Genomic DNA, 17849 nt, shown 5'->3' with positions numbered 1-17849 from the left:
GCTACTTTGAGTTTGAGCATGAGAATCATGCATCCTATGACTCTCTTGATGTCTTTTTAAATGCCCTGTTCCCCCACTACTACTACAACTATAAAGTTTGGCACATTTTTTACATTTAGCTTTCCAGACTCCCTCAACCATAACTCTATCAAATTCATTCCATACAGTACTAGTCCTCTTACGAGAAGAGGTTTGACCTTCACTCGGTTCACCAGTTCTAGAGGAACTAGGAACAGGGGGTTGGGGATTAGTTTCTTCCCCCTCAGAAACAGGAATGCCAAACTGACTTTCCTCAAAAGATGACATATCTATGATTAATTCAAAAAATAAAAACTAACCGCAAGGAGGAATTGAGTAGAGGGTCGGAGGGCAGAGGCAGCGCCGAGATTCCGAGCTTCCTCTTGTGCTCTCAACAGAAGCGACCTTCTCTTCTCAACAGGAACCTCCTCTTGTGTAGCACTTGAACAAACTAAAAATTAAATTGCTAGAAGAGCACTTTAGAAGAGAGAAATAATAGCAGTAGAGAAGGAGAGAATGAGAGGTTTGGTGTGGTGAGAATGAGGGAGGAATGGGCTATTTATAGAAGCCCAAAATTTTTTTTTTCCCAAAATACCCCTCAATTCAGCCGTTATAGGACTGTTGGGAGGGGCAAAACCGTCTTTTTCCCGAAAATAGCCGTTGGAAACGGCTATTTTCTTCCCCCCTCTCCAGACGGGACGTGCCAGGCACGGCCCGTCTGGAGCCGTTACGGGCCGTGCCAGGCACGGCCCGTCTGGAGCCGTTGCGGGCCGTGCCTGGCACGGCCCGTTACCGCCCGTTACGGGCCGTGCCTGGCACGGCCCGTGCCGTGCCGTGCCCGGCCCGGCCCACCAATAGAGGGGCCGGGGGCCGGGCCGGGCTTGCCTTCCGTGCCTCACGGGCCGTGCCAGGCACGGCCCGTTTAGAGTTTTGGCCCGGGGGGCCTGGGCCGGGCCGGCCCGGCACGGCCCGTTGCCCAACTCTAGTCACACTGTAGTCTATACTCCTATGAGAGCAAATACATGCAAATAGGAAATTAGAGTGATTACCAGTTCCTCACTCTACCTTCCTTGTCCTTCCTCTCTTCTTCTGTGATCTGAATCTCCCCAAAGCTCTCTCCTTTCTCCAGTTGCCAATCCTCAACTTTGTCCATGTACTGAAAAATCATTGGAAAATAAACTAGACCTCTTTCTCTAATTGTCCCTTGGAAAATACTCTTAAATCTCTTCTCTTTCAAAGATAAATCCAAGAGAACGCCACTCTAATATTCTATACTCTGCAGTGAGAAAAAAAATAAGCAGGAACTTAGAGTGATCACCATCTTTCTTGGTATCTACTCTCTTTCTTCCTCTTCCTCCTCCTCCTCCTCTTCTTCTTCTCATCTTCGCTTTTAGAACTCCACTGGATCTCCTCAAAGCTCGCTCCTTTCTCCAGTTTCCAGTGACTTTGGGCTACTGAGATGTTGTTGGCGAAGTCGACCCCTGTAAACCCTTCAAAGACTGCATCTTTGGCCACCTCCATTCACCCCCAGCTCCGCAATGGTCGGACCCGGCGGGCCCAGCAGGTGGAGCTCGGTCGCCGGCGGCCCACGGTCCGGGCCGTGCTCAGCCGGGACGGCAAGAGTGTCAGCCCGCTACCCTCACAGTCGGCGGCCCCCGGCGGGCCACAGAGGCCTTCGTCGCCGGCCGAGGCGATTGATGTGAGGGTGGTGCTCACCGTGAGGAACAAGCTGAAAGAGAAGCTGGTGGACAAGATCGAGGATCAATGGGAGTACTTCATTAATGGGATTGGGCGGGGGATCGTGGTCCAGCTCGTTAGCGAGGAGATCGATCCCGGTAAGCTGTTTATTTAGTTTAAATTCCGTGGGTCTTTGGAATGATGGAGGCTGCTCTGTCTTAGGTTTCTAATTTCCATGGTTAAAGTTTTTATCTTTCGTTAGTTTCCCTTCCTTTTTGTCTAACTGTAGTTAAAGGTATTGTCTTTATTAGTTTCTATATTTTGATGCCAACTTACACGGCTTTGTTTGTGAATTTTTGGTTATTTATTCTGTTATTATTAGCTATGGGTTTGGATGCAAAGGAAAGTGTTTTTACCTCATAAATTTGTGCGAGGAGATGAGATTTATATTAGAAATTTTTCTGAGTTTCATGTTTGAATTGTTAGATTATTTCTTTTTCTATTTTTCTTTTTTAGTAATAAAAAAAATTGTACATATTAATTGGTCTCTGTTTTTTTATCTTTTGTTTGCAAAAATTACATCTTGTTGTGCTAAGTTAATACTTGATGCTTGATGACTATGAAAGTTTTTTGTGTGCTTTGCTTTTATCTTCATTGTGTTTGTTTTTGGATCAGAGGATTGAAAATATATTTAATTTGCAGATAGATAGATTGGCAAATGAGTTTTTAGGTAGTGCTGATATTAATTTAGCTTGCATGTTAAAGCTGCGACATGCTTATGAAGAAATCGCTGAAGTGAATTAACTCTACTACAAGTTCTTGAAATGTAAAATATGACCATAAGCTTCAGATGGAAATGGCAACTATTATTAGTTATGAAATGTCATTTTAGGTTTTGTTGCTTTCCTAGCATGTCCTAATATATCTTCTGGTTTTGTTTTTGTCTTCATTATAGAAATGTGACAAAACACAGACATTCATCTGAGGTAAGGCATCAGGCATCAAAGGGTCTAAATTTCAGGATCACAGACCTTATAAAACCTGCATGTGTGCCATGATGAAGGTCACGAGAAAGCTCTTCTCACTGGGATGAATGGGAAAGCAATGTTTTTAGTGCTCAGTCTTGATTTATGTCAGTGCTTGTTTGTTATGATCATATAACAAAACTGAAATATCGTATAATAGTATTTTAATTGTAATTGTTATGCAAACCAAGTTTTTTGTCTTCAGTTATAAAATGTCTATTCCTGTGACTTGATTTGGCTTGCATTTTAGATATATGAATTTCGCTGGCACAATTCAATCAGATTAGGATACATTCTACACAATAAACTTTTGAATTATAATTTTTTCACATTTGTCATGTCTACAGCAACTAAATCAGGGAAGAGAAGTGCAGAGGCTGCTGTTAGGGGTTGGCTGCCAAAGCCATCAAATCATCCGTCTATTGTTGAGTATGCTGCCGACCTCACTGTTCAGCCTGGTTTTGGCCGTCCTGGGGCCATTATCATCACAAATCGACATAACAAGGAGTTCTACCTTATGGAGATTGTGGTTCATGGTTTTGCTGATGGTACTATTTTCTTCCCTGCAAATTCATGGATCCATTCTTGCAAGGATAACCCACAAAGCAGAGTTATATTCAGCAATCAGGTGAGGAAGACTCTTTCTATTAACTCTTCTAAACTTTGAGTTATTGAAACAGAAATGTAGTGGGATAATGGCAAGTCCAACCACAAGTGACTAGCTTATCACAAATATCCTCCCAATACTGTATGAAGATAGACACACACACACACACAAAAAAAAAAAAAAAAAGCTACCAGCCAAAAAAGCTGGCTGCATTGTGCACAAGATACTCATAACTAAAACCACATCCCTGGTAAGTAACTCGACCTAATGAGCTATTTTTGTCCCCATTTTCCATCTTGAATTGGCCTCTAGTGTTATCTATACTACTTTAACCGTTGAAGAGAGTATCTTCCAGAGTTGAATTCCTACAAGTTTGTGATACCCATGATGAAGAAAGTCATCATTGCATTTTATCACTTACTGGTTGATTTGATGCCTTTTTATGGCAATGAACAGGCATACTTACCCTTGCAAACCCCAGCTGGTCTCAAGGACCTTCGCCAGGATGTCTTGGTAAGCTGTCGTGGTAATGGGAAAGGCGAGCGGAAGAAATTTGATATGATATATGATTATGCCCCTTATAATGACCTGGGTAATCCCGATAAGGATGGGGATCTTGCTAGACCAGTGCTGGGTGGTGAGGAGAGGCCATATCCAAGACGATGTCGTACTGGCAGACCACCAATGAAGTCAGGTATATTCCACATAGATTAAAACATGAGATACTGTCTCGAGGGGAAACCAGCATAATAAGTTGGCTGTCATGAATCATATATCATGACTAATAATGTCACACAATAACAAATAGATCCCACTTTTTTTAAAAAATTTGAATCATGTTTAACAGTCATTTCTTTCATGCATATCAATACATGCTGCATCTATTAACAGTCAATTGCTGCTTTGCTCCGTAATGATCCTTATAAAAAATATAAATGAAAAAAAGCTAATTTCAACAGCCTATGTATAGCTCGCTCGCAACTTTTAGCACTTGGGCAAGATACTAATCATTAGATTTTTCCAAATAATTCTCACATTTAGTATATTGGTATGATTTACAAGCATTTCAGTCAATCAGAAATCTTTACCTTCTTTCTATAAATCCTTAATTTGCATCTATCTGCTAGAATGCATGTTGGATACATATCCAAATTGGATACACATCATAAACACAAACAAAACAACTTCTAGATAATGGTAGCAGGACAACAAGTTTGGCCCATTTTTTCAATCAGAAAAGTGCTTCCCCAGATCCCACAAAAGATTATTGACAAGCCCTATTGGAAGATCTTGAGAAATAAATTTTTAAAATTTTTCCTTTGTACAAAATATAATTTTCTGAATATCCCTGAATATCATTTTTTCCCCCTCTTGCTGACGGGTCTGTATCTGATTCTTGCTCCTGCATCCAAGCATCATTTGACTCCATATAATCTGAATGAAGTTCTTAAAGTCTCTATGACTTTATCAGACCTCCATATTGCACGACTCTGCTCCTTTTGATTTCAGAGTGCAAATAATTTGCATTCTTTTGAAAGAGAACCATCATGTTCATTGCTAATTTGTTATTCTTAAATTCCAAGCAATGATGTATTTCTTATTTATTATTTTGTTAACAGATCCTAGTGCAGAGAGTAGGGTAGGGAAGCCCCATCCTGTATATGTTCCCAGGGATGAAACTTTCGAGGAAGACAAGCAGAACACGTTTTCTTCTGGAGCTCTTAAAGCATTGTTTCACAATCTCATACCAGCTTTGAGGGCTGCACTCTCAGGTTCAGACACCCACTTTGGGTGCTTTTCTGACATTGACAGTCTATACAAAGATGGGGTGCTATTGCAGGGTGAGGAACATAAAGTTACTGAGAGGCTGATGCTTCCATCGATGCTCAAAGGTTTAGTGAACATGGGTCAGAGGCTGATGAAATACGACCTCCCATCAATTATATCAAGTAAAAATCAAAGCTCATTCCATTAGCTTATATTTTATTTTAAAAAGATGGATATGAAATTTTGTACACATTATTATCAGATATCAGCTGTCTCTGTAATATCTAACATTGGTGATTTATTATCTTCAGGAGACAGGTTTTCTTGGCTGCGTGACAATGAGTTTGCCCGCCAGACGCTTGCTGGTGTCAATCCTGTAGATATTCAAAGATTGAGAGTACATACAACCACTTGGTCTTTTAATTTACAGCAGATATCTCCTTATCATTCTTCCAAAAACATTCATATGAGATGAGTTTTTGCAGGAGTTTCCACTTCTCAGCAAGTTGGACCCTGCAATTTATGGCTCTCCAGAATCTGCAATAACTAAGGAATGCTTAGAGCATGAATTAAATGGAATGAGCCTTGAAGAGGTATAAGTTGTTCCTGCTGGGAAATGTAATCCTTTGTTTTTATTTGCTTTTATCTTGGTATAATAATTCTATGATGTTGTGCAGGCAATTGAGAATCATAGACTGTTTATACTTGACTATCATGACCTCCTTTTACCTTATGTAAAAAAGATCAACTCCTTGAAAGGAAGGAAAACTTATGCTTCAAGGACAATTTTCTTTCACACCCGTAACGGCATGCTTAGACCAATTGCCATTGAACTTAGTTTGCCACCTACCCCCTCTAGTCATTCACGGAAAACGGTCTACACTCATGGACATGATGCAACAACAAACTGGATTTGGAAACTGGCCAAAGCTCATGTTTGTGCAAATGATGCTGGTGTCCATCAATTAGTTAATCATTGGTGAGTTTACTTGTGACATTTGGATTTTCTTATTTGATTCACATTATCAGATTTAATATCATGCAAATATTATCAGATTTAATATGGTGTGAATATTTAACTTATGTTTACATAACATCATGTATTTATGTCATTTATATTTTTGCATGTGAGAGCCCATGCTAGCAAGTTTAGTCCCACATCAATTGTGCACCGGAAAAATCTTGGATATTTATACAGGGCCGAAGAATCTAATAACACAGTCTAGATAGCCTTTTTATGTGAGGTCCTATGTCTTAACAAATGGTATTAGAGCAGAACTGGCCTAGACTAGGAGAAACTCAGCATGGGCTCTTTCGAGGGAGACCACATGTTGATTGTGGTGTTTGTGATTGTATTTGGACCTTTAGACTGGAGAGACACCAAGGCTTAAAGTGAGGGAGTATGTAAGAGCTTGTGCTCGCATTTGTTTAGTCCCATATCGATTGTGCATTGGAAAGATCTTAGATATTTGTACTGCATCAAATAAACCAAATAACACCTTCTGGCTAGCCTTTTTGGATGAGGTTTTCGTTCATTACAGTATATATCTCCACCGATAGTTATGAACATTGCTGAATTGACATAAAGATAGCATAGATATGTAAATACTACAATACCGTTATATTTTTGCACGTCTATTTCCCTTCCTGTTTATGTACCTTAGTTGTTTTTGAATTTAGTGAGCCAATATTCTAATTTTCTATTGTAGCTGCTACTTCATAGAACAAAAGACTATTCTTTAGTTGCCACTGCCACATCATTATTATATGATGACCAAATTGCACAATCTCTAATGCATACTGTTCCTTCTTATTCTCATATTACTTATTTATGTCATTATTTTCTTCCTGGAATTTTCTTTGATTCTTCTATCTCCAATAAGATGGAATATGTTTTAAATTTTCTAGGTTAAGAACTCATGCTTGCATGGAACCATACATCATTGCTACTCATAGACAGCTTAGTCCAATGCACCCAATTTTCAAGCTGCTGCATCCACATATGCGATACACAATGGAAATAAATGCACTGGCACGACAAAGCTTGATTAATGGAGGCGGCATTATTGAGCATTGTTTTAGCCCTGGGAAGTACTCAATGGAGCTGAGTTCAGTTGCTTACAAAAATCTGTGGCGATTTGATTTGGAAGCTCTCCCAGCTGACCTGATCCGGAGGTAAGAGTTCTATGTATCTCCTACGGTCTTGATGGTGATGATTCTTATCATTTTCTTCACTGAGTTTTTATATGAAGTTGTGGTTGTGCTTTCATCTATTGTTGAGTTAATGTTATCACATGACACTGCTCAGTTTCTGAGATGTCAAAATTTGTTCTGTACTTTCTGAATAGTGATAATATATCCAGGCAAGTATGATAGCAGTAGCGATAATTTTCTCTTACCCAGTACATAATTAAAAAAAAAGATTCAATTTTGGAGTAAGGAAGATGCTCATCTTTAAATTTTAAGTGGTTTCTTGTTGTTTCAGTTTTCTACAAGACCAGCGAAGTTGGGAAAGAAGATTCCATGCTATTAGAAACATGAAGATTGAATTTGTCATTGATTAGTGAGGTTGCCGTAACATAGAAAAGATAGAGAATATAGGTTCTTGGGATTAGGATAGAAGGCAAGCTATAGAAGAGTCCATTTCTAATTAAGATTTTGGCCTTTTGGGCTTAACTAATGATGGGATCGGGGTTGGCTGGGAAATTGGGATTAGAACTTTAGAAGAGTTTTATCTCTAGTTGATACATTGGCCTTAATTAACAGTACAGATATTATATCAAAAAATAAGAATTAATAGCAAAGATAGCCGGTAGATTGAAACGTAATAGGGGACCAATGCAAGTGAGGCGAGGGTGCCAGCTTTGTCCCTACAGTTGGCTAAATATTTCATATATATTATATTAAAAATTTATTTAATCGAGACAATTTTAGTTTTTTTTTATGTTCTGAATTAATCTCTAATTTTTTTATGTATAATAAGGAGCATCTTTTTTCTACTTAATAAGACTGTATTTTCATTCACATGTTTTGTTCCTTTCTCCACCAGAAGTGCCCATTAATTTGTCTTTTTTGTTTTTTTGTAATGGTCTTGTTGGTTCTCCTATGGTCATGCGTCATGCCTCTATGACCTTGGATAGGAATCAATATCTACCCTCAAATTTTCCACATTTAGGTATAGTTCTTCTAGTTAAATGGTTAGTAATTTGTTTCATTGCCACCCTGGGAGACTGAGGACCATGAAGGACTGGGGATCTTGTTGTGTGAGGTTAAGGTAAGCATGCAGAAGCAAAAGGGTGTCCTCATCTGTGTTGTGGAAACGTTGGATCAAGGATGCTTAAAAAATAAAAGACAACCTATGGTGTATATGGCCAGAATAAATCCAGCAGAACTTGAACAAGGACTCTCTTACCCTGGAAAGGATTGGGGAGTTTTTTGACAATGTACAGAATAAAAATTAAATTTACTTTTTTTAATAATTTTTGATGCAAGAAAAATAAACTAGATAACTAGAAGGCTCTGAATCTAAACTTGAATTTAAAAGCAACAAAACAAAGAACTAGAAGGTAAACGAAGCTACAATAACTAGTTAGATTCTTGTCAACTGAATCTCTCTATCTGCTTGAGTCATACAGTCTTCACTCAGGCTTCCCACATCTCCACCAACATCGCACTAGCTTTACATAGGACTTAGAGAGTCACACCAGAAGAATGGCCTTCATGGAGCACACTGAAGTGTGGAAGAGACATCAGTGAGAACACTCACAAGACAGTTCAAAAACCTACAATTCTTTACATTATGATCAAAAGAGAAGATTATGTGCAGTATTTATAGTGGAATTTTCCTGTCGCCTGTAGGATTTCTTAACCCCTTTACTATATGATTAATCTAGAGAAAAAAATAATTAATGATAAAAATAGTGTTCTAAATCCAATCGGACTTCTAGCTTCTCTAACAAGTGTCTCTAGAAGAGAGAATTAAGAAAATTTGACTAAAAATATAAGAATAATGAAAATCAACCTTTTTTTTAAAACAACCATGGAATGGTATTTTGTAATAACCACAACTTTGCTAGCAATGGCAGGTCTTAATAAATCAGCTATAGCTTCGTTACCTGACATTCGATTGACATGATTTACGTTGCTTTAGAAAGCTTACTCAATGATGGGCACAATGAAAGAAAATCCCAAAATTCTGCTTGTATCATTTTTAGTGAATTTTTAAATTTTCTGATACCTATGATGCATCCTAACACTGCAAAAGTTTGAATTTTTCGAGCACCTTTGAGTCAAGTACCACCGCTTTACTATGCTTAGCCTTTAGTTTTAGGCTCCCAAGGGGTCACCCATGGTGCTCTTGTATTGATCTTCTGCCTGTAGCATGAATCTCGAGGCCTTGACTTTCAATCTTTTTCCAACATAGTTTCTGGTGCATCCATTTCTTCTTCTTGATCCTTAGCGGTTTTTGTTCCATTATGGTGGCCCTTAAAGACCTTTGATCATAGAACTTGACATAAAATGGGCCTGCATCCTCTAGGCAAATTAGGAGGTTTCCAGCCTGCTTCATTTGACTTCTTATTTATGATAAATAGTATCTCTTTGTAGTGCTTCAACCTAATTAAGTGATACTAGGGATGGCAATAGGCAGGTTGGGTTGCGGTCTGGTTAAAAAATTCTCATGTCATTGTCAACTCCTTTATAATCAGGTTTAGCAAAGTAACCCATACTGAACCTGCTTATTTTATACGGATCCATACCAAAACCTATCAACCCCTTTATAGGTCCACTCATTAGTTATATACCTTGAAGATGAAAACAAACTAGGGACAAGAAGGAGGGACCTAGGATCGGATATTCAAATCAAGCTAACAGATAGGGAAAGGCTCAACAATATATATTAGATTTAACACCTATACCCCCTTCCTACATGTGGCCTAGATTATGCATGTGGAGAGATAATTGAGTCAAAACAGACTAAAATTACAATAGCATATAACTGGGAACAATTAAATAAATAATTTAATTGGAGGAGATTCGAATTCATGATCTCTAGCAAACTTGATATCGAGACCATGTTAACAATGTATATCAGGCTTAACATCTAGGACTAGATTTCAAGGATCTTTCAACCCATGTTGAACCATCAAGTTAGGAGGCCAAACCCAAATCCGACCCATTTATAATCAGACTTGTCTTTGTTAACGCAAACTTGTCTTGATCATAAAAAATTACCAATTGGGCGAGTTGATAGATTCGTGTCAAAAATTTCCATCTCTAGCTGATACCAGGTCTCGTCATACTAATTATGAATCTATATATGTATACACATACTAATAATAATAATGACTAGTATATTATGTTTGTTGTTCAACACCAGTGGATGTTTTGCGGCCATCATCATGGATGCTGCTTTTTTCTTGCTTATTTACCTCTAGGCAGACTCTTTATTGAAAGACCTAATAAACATACCACTTAGTCAAAGAACAACCTTGCGCAATTTTAATTGCCATATAACCTCTCTTTTGCTTATCAATCATACGTTGATGAAGAAGCCAAGATTCGTGTATTTGTATCAATAAAGAAGTGGATAAGAGATAATAACCTAACTTAAATAATGTTGACACTTATTTAGAAAAATTTACTAGATGATGGAGTAATTACATCATTCCCAAACCTTAATGAGGATCAAATAATAACATATTAATAATTTTTACCTAGATTCATAATTCTGTGGAATGGCCTGAACAAATTTAACTAGTAGGAAGATTATTCTCCCTTGTAGTTTGTAGCATAAAGTGATAAGGAAAACTGCCTATATATGTAAATCATTTAACAAAACAAATGTTGCTAAATTTTAGATTCGTTCTATGCGAAACTTATAAAGCATTTCTGCTTTTAGATAAACACAAGAATTACGAATGTTGACTAACCCTAAACAATTTTTAAACATAATTACAACCTCCTAATCCATTCCCTCAGTGAACATGAATCCTGCAATAACCTTTTCCCATGTACCATAAGTAGTTGATTTGCAGTTGTTTCCCATTCGTCACTGAGTTGAGATCTATATAAACTTTTGAGATAAAGACTGATTGACGTTTGTTAATAGAAGAACAAAGTAGAAGCAAATCGTAACATTAATATTAACCTAGACTATATGCACTAACAAGGTCTTATCCTAACGGTTCACAGCATAGGAAGGAATAACTCAAAAGGAGCACTTGATTGTTTGCAAACTGAACTTTTCTAGGCTAGTGGTAGGTGTCATCATCTTTTCATGTCATCAGTGTCCTTTGATGATTGGTGCTTTGGAGTGCATCCCGTAGAGAATCTCTTTATTTTTCAGTATTTTGAAGAGATTAAAGAATATAAGTTTCCAAGGTTTGCATTGCTGAAATACTCATTTAACAAATCCCTCTCTGAGGATGCTTCTGTATCATGGCCATCAAACCCTTTTCTAAATATAAGGAATGGTTTTATGAGTCCCGATTCACTAATTGTTCCTACTAATGGCTATCTCTGGTGTTTGTCTCAGCTTCCACAAATTTTTTCTTACCATATCCATCCATGTTTCCTTTTTTATTCTCTTCTAATATTTTTTGTTGTGATATTGCTATTGAAGGTTTCATGTTATTGGAGATCTTTCTATCAGTTCTTGTATTTGAAGAACCCTACTTGAGTATAATTTGATTCTTCATGTGTTCCCTTTGACTGTTAGCAAATATTCATCAATTACTTGAACAGTACATTTTTTCTTGAAATCAAGGCCTTCAACATATTCAGATGTCTCTACTTTAGGTACCTCCAAACCTGGAACATGTCAGTATGTACTAGATAGCTGTTTCCTTAGAGCAACATAGTCATGTGGCTTAGTCCAGACGATTTTAGGTATGCAATTAAGCTTTTAGCCAAATTAACCCTATCATTTTCATGGTTTTATAGTTTTTGGTGGTTTTAAACTCCTGCATATAGTTTAAACCTGCTCAGGATACAAAGGAAGATGCTCAAATCTATTTTGAGTAGGGTGTCTTGCTGAACGGTGGGAGTATAAAAGGTATGGATCTCATCTTTTGGCATTTGAAGCAATATCCCTCAATTAAACCTGAGAAAGCATTCGTAGTTTGCCTATACAGTTAAAACTTAAAAGCATAATGAAAGAGCTCTGAGTTTGGATTGAGAGAATTGGATATAAGAGAGAGGAAAAGAGGGGAGAAAATACAAATCCCCATTTGGTTAGGAGAGAAGAGGAGAAATCCATTCTCTTATTGGTTAGACATTAAAGGAGGAGAGAAGAGAAATCTTAAATCCCTAGTTTGGATCGTAAATGAGGAGAGAAGAGAAGAGAATTTGAGAGAGACAATTTTCTCCAAACCCCCTTGTAATCTCTTCAAAAGTGGAGTGATTTAGAGAGAAGAAAATGTTCTCTTCTCTTTTCTTCCCTTGTATCCCAAGTTCTTTTCCTTTCACTTCTCTCAAGTTCAAAACTCTCCTCTTCCTTTCTTGTCTTTTCTCGTTTCCTTTCTTTTGTTTCCCTAATATCATTTGAGTAACTAACTTGCTTCAGTTGATTGGTATGACTTACTATGAGATAGGACAAATCATGAGTATCCTAATTCTGAAGGGTAACTTTAGTAGCCTTGCTCCTTGGGCTTGTTGGCCGGCCCCAAGAGGCCAGGCCCAAGGCCAATTGTGCCTTGTGGCATGAGGCAGGCAGAGAAGACTCCCAACCGAAGTCTTCTTCCTCCCCCAATCTTGCCAGACTCCAAGAGTCCTAAGGTGATCCAAACACTGGATAAGCTCTAGGATCTCATCTGTTAAAGATTATCCTCCTCTGTGGAACTCCATCACCGGTTTCTCCAAGAATCATTGCCGATCCCAACGACTCTTCTTCGAGTTCTCCCTTGATTCTCCATTGGAAGGGCTGTCGGACTACCTCGTCAGACCGAGGTAACCCATCTATACCCCTTCCTCCTTGTTTGTTGGTTTTATAAGCGTTGCCATCTTGAATTGGGCCGACAAATCGCTGAGATTTCATTTGAAATAGGGGTGCTCTGTTTCGGCCTCTTTCTCACGTGTTCATCAACACCGGTCGCCGAATAAGGCCGGGCTGACTCTTTTTTGGACCCCTGAGATCATGTAGTTGTTAGATTAGGTAATCGATCGTGATCTTGGTCGAGTTTGGCATGGATCCTTTTCTATTTTTTTGTTTCTTCCTTCTTCCTTGCATTGGCCGACCACCATCATCGGTGATGCTACAGCTGAGGGCCGTCGGATGCCACGGCTGAGGGTCGTCGGTGGCCGCGACTGAGGGCCCTCGGTGGCCTCCATCGTCGGGGTTGGGCCACCCTGGCCGCCCCTAGTTCTGACCCAAGGGGAAAGGAAAGATCCTTCTCTCCTCTTCCCTCTTTCTCTTCTCTCTCTTCTCTCTCTTTGTTTTCTCTTCCTCTCTTTCTCTTTGTGGACCTAGGTTGACCCCAGTAGAGGGTCCTAGACTAGTGTTGCTATGACCTTCCGCCGTGCTAGCCTTCACTTCGGTATTCATCAGCCCTCCTTGGACCCCTCATCATCAACAATCTAGCATGTTACCCTTATCGTATTTGATACCTATTTCTTGATCGAATGATTTGGAAAACATTGTTTTGACTGATTTGGACGATCAGGCACTACTGGATTTTATCGTCACTAATCTATATTGTGTTACTTGTACCATGATCTGATTCTTGTTTCATAAGTTGATTAGTTTGATTGACCAGAGCGGACCGACCCGGATCGTCGGACGCCGCTATCGAGTCGACCCTATCCTTCCTTCACTCCAACTTTTATCGGCTATCATTGAACTCATAATTGATAACCCTTGATCTATTATCCTTTTCCTAATTAAATATATATTTCTTGATCAAATAGATTGAGTTACATTATGCTGATCGATTTGAACAATTGGGCGTTGTCATCTAGCTGGCCTCATACTTCATTCTATACGAATTTATTTTCATAGTCGACCCTAATTTTTTATGGGGGTTGCAGTCATCCGAATAGGAAGAAGCCCAACAGAATTTTATACTCTAGTTTCTAAATTGAGGTAAGGCTCTGACCCTTTATTTATTTTTAAATTTTTAATTAAAAGAGGATAGAGAATATGAGTAATTCAAATATTAAAAATCTAAAACTAGATAATTACTGAACAATTGATTCATTAATCTGACGAGTGATTGATAAGGGATAAGTTGGTTTTATATTGATATTAAATTGACTGGATATGTTAGGTGTGGTTTGATAGTATTGTAGCTGCATTGGATTGCGATAGAGGTAAGAATCCCCTATACTTGATCATCAATATATATATATATATACATGTTTATTGATTTGTACCGCTGGATTTGCATCGTGAGACTTGCATCGTAAGATTTGCATCGTGAGATTTACATTAATGGATTTGGTTTACTAAGAGATGGTATATTTTATATGATTTTCAGTACGAATATACTTGTACATTAAACCAATTATTATATGTTCCAGATATTGAAATATGATTATATAAACAATGATACCTGGAATGTCTGAGAAATACATTGTGTAAATGGAGAGTGATTTGACAAGAATAATATGCAAATCAGATGGATAAAATATGGTATGGACTATCCTCGTCGTGGGATAGCCTCCACAAAATTATGTTTTGGATAGCCTCCACGAGTTTATGCATGGGATGGCCTCCACGGGCTTACGTGTAGGATAGCCTCCATGGGCCTACGCGTGGAATTTTGTTTAGCAGTTTTGGATTAGGACATAATCTTGGTTAGTCCAAAGTCAGAAAGATAATTAATATGAAACTTGGAATTGAGATAATGAAAAATAGATGATAAGACACATACAACCAATGTTGAATAAAATGTTTTACTTATTGGTATTTGTGATATATCTCTTTTGAAAAGCCGGATATTTGATGTATGTATATGTGGGTATTTGTTGGTTTAATTGAGTTATATTGGATGTTCGAAAAGCAATTTCATAATTTATATTTTTATTTTGGTGTCGATTGCTATTTTCAAATTATATTATTTGATGGGTGTGAATATGCAAAGATTCTTACTGGGTTGTAAAGCTCACAACTCCTTTCTATTTTTTCTTCGAAGTTGCAAGTTACATAATAGTTGGCTATGGTTAAGATCACAGTTGAAAGGGAAAAATAGATAGAGCATCATTGTTACTGGTTGGATGAATGAATTTAATTCTATACAAGTTTGTTACTTGTTATGAAATGAGATCATTTTTGTTTACGGATATTGAGGTTGTAATAAATTTTTCAGGCCTAGTATATTCTCTAGGGCTCTGCCTTAGGGAGTGTGCGGCCGTATCACGTGGCCGGACCTAGGTGTCGGGTTCGGGGTGTAACAGTAACTGACTTCTGTTACTAAGATTTGGTTCAGTTATCATGAGGTAACAAGGATTAAATAGGTCTTTTGAATGCTCATGTATTGCACATATTTTCCAAACTGCTTGGAAAAGAGTTTCTGTCATAAATTAACGTTGCAATGTGGATTAGGAATATAACACCTGGATGGCAATCACTGTGGGTGTACTTTTATCTTCTCATCAGATCTCCACACAATTCCTTAGATACGTAAATCTTTTGCTGCTTATGTTCTAATATCATCTAGTCCTTGTTCTGCTGAATCATGCGACCACCATAATTAATGGATAATTCATTGAATTGAATATACAAACTTCAAATATCCATTTGCATGCAAACTTGCATGATTTGCACAATCTAGCCTGAGCTAATGATCTTTGGATTGCATATATTTCAGGGGTATGGCAGTGGAGGATCCTTCGATGCCTTGTGGAGTAAAACTTGTTTTGGAAGACTACCCTTATGCTGCAGATGGTCTCCTTGTATGGTCAGCCACAGAAGATTGGGTCCGGGATTATGTTACTCATTTCTATGCTGATGCCAGTAGCGTATCATCTGATGTTGAGCTCCAGTCTTGGTGGGATGAGATAAAGAACAAAGGACACCCGGACAAGAGAAATGAACCATGGTGGCCTAGCCTAAACACCAAGGAGGATTTGATCCATATACTGACGACGATGATATGGACTGCATCTGGACAGCATGCTGCCATAAACTTCGGCCAGTATCCGTTCGGAGGATACATGCCTAATCGCCCAACATTGATGAAGAAACTCATTCCCCATGAAGACGAGCCGGAGTACGAGAACTTCCTACTAAATCCTCAGCACACGTTCCTGTCTTCTGTACCATCTCAACTTCAAGCTACACAAATAATGGCTGTTCAAGACACCTTATCAACTCACTCTCCTGATGAGGAGTACCTTGGCCAGTTGAATGGGTTGCATGCTCGTTGGATCGGCGATCGGCATATCTTGAACTCGTATGAGAAGTTCTCTGCAAGATTGGAAGAAATAGAGCAGATAATTAATAAGAGAAACAAGAACTTCCGCCTCAAGAACAGGAGTGGAGCAGGTGTTCCTCCATATGAACTTCTTCTTCCCTCCTCAGGCCCAGGAGTCACAGGGCGTGGGATTCCAAATAGCATATCAATATAAGCATGGCTTGGTTTGAATTCTTGATCAAGTGTATGTTGGAACACCTGGATCATTCATTTAGAGTATTATCTGACGCTACTAATTTTATATGTACCCGTAGTTTCTCATTTTTGTATGCCTTCGTTGCGGTCTTTTGTCTAGCTATATTGATGAACTCGAACCAAGTATAGGTGTAGTCTCTTGGTGCTGATACAAGGTACCTAGGTTCCATTCAGTTCCCACCTTCACTAGTGATTTTAATGAAATTTCACCGGGGTTCTGAATATTGTTATTTTTCTTCTCAAATATATATATCTCCAACGGTACAAATAAATAAATATATATATCTGGTGACTGAATATAGGAATTTTTATCTCTATCGCAATCCGACGCAGATACAATCCTACCTAATATATCTAGTCAATTTAATATTAATATAATACTAACTTATTTTTTATCAATTACTCGCCAAATTGATGAATCAATTATTTAGTATTTATCTAATTTTAGAGTCCTAATATTTGAATTATCTATATTCTTTATTCTTCTTTAATTAAAATTAAATATAAATAAAAGGTTAAGGTCGTACCTCAATTTAGAACTAAAGTATAAGATATTGTTAGGTTTCTTTTTGTCCAGATGACTGTAGCTCCATACAAAATCAGGATTAAATTTGAAAATAGATTCATATAGGAAGATGTACGAGGCCAACTAGATAACAACACGCAATTGTTCAAATCGGTCAATATAATGTAATCCAATTTATCTGATCAAAAAATAGATATCAAATCAAAAGACTTATCAGCGGTTATTAATTATGAGTCCAATGGTAGCTAACAACAGTTGGATGCAGGACGGATAGAGTCAACTAGGGTAGCGTCCAGCAATCTGGGTCGGTCCACTCTGGCCAATCAAACCAATCAAATCATGAAATAAGAATCAGACCATGGTGCAGGTAACACAATAGGGATTTATGATGATAGAGTCCAACGGTGCTCGATAATGATCGGAATAAGGCTAGCGCGACAGGTGATCGCAGCAACACTAGTCTAGGACTTTCTATTGGGGTCAACCTGGATCCACAATGAAAACATCAGGGACCCTCTTTCTGGGTCTATAGTATCATGCAAAGAGAGAAAAACAAAGAAAGAGAAATCAAGAGAGAGGAGAGAGAAAGAAGAGAGAGGCTCTCTTCTTCTTCCCCAAAATAG

At 38.2% G+C, this 17849-nt stretch overlaps 1 protein-coding gene across 2 annotated transcripts; it reads left to right on the top strand.

The window, feature by feature from the left end:
- Positions 1–1011: 1011 nt before the first annotated feature.
- Positions 1012–16766, top strand: LOX6 (PLAT/LH2 domain-containing lipoxygenase family protein). 2 transcript variants are annotated; one of them, XM_008809329.6, is made up of 10 exons: positions 1012–1347; positions 1453–1853; positions 3068–3348; positions 3784–4021; positions 4947–5276; positions 5406–5491; positions 5580–5687; positions 5772–6073; positions 7003–7269; positions 15900–16766. In XM_008809329.6, the coding sequence occupies exons 2-10, from the start codon at positions 1478–1480 to the stop codon at positions 16657–16659; spliced, it is 2748 nt and encodes a 915-aa protein (XP_008807551.4). In that variant the 5' UTR covers positions 1012–1347; positions 1453–1477; the 3' UTR covers positions 16660–16766. The 2 variants fall into 2 exon arrangements, with proteins under 2 accessions (XP_008807551.4, XP_008807550.4); XM_008809328.6 differs by having other exon boundaries at positions 1014–1853.
- Positions 16767–17849: the final 1083 nt, after the last annotated feature.

The sequence above is a fragment of the Phoenix dactylifera genome, chromosome 4 (genome assembly GCF_051530095.1).
Source record: "Phoenix dactylifera cultivar Ajwa chromosome 4, Ajwa_hap1_PhDact_Kaust_v1.1, whole genome shotgun sequence".
NCBI classification, from domain to species: domain Eukaryota; kingdom Viridiplantae; phylum Streptophyta; class Magnoliopsida; order Arecales; family Arecaceae; genus Phoenix; species Phoenix dactylifera.
This window is presented reverse-complemented; position numbering and strand designations above follow the sequence as displayed.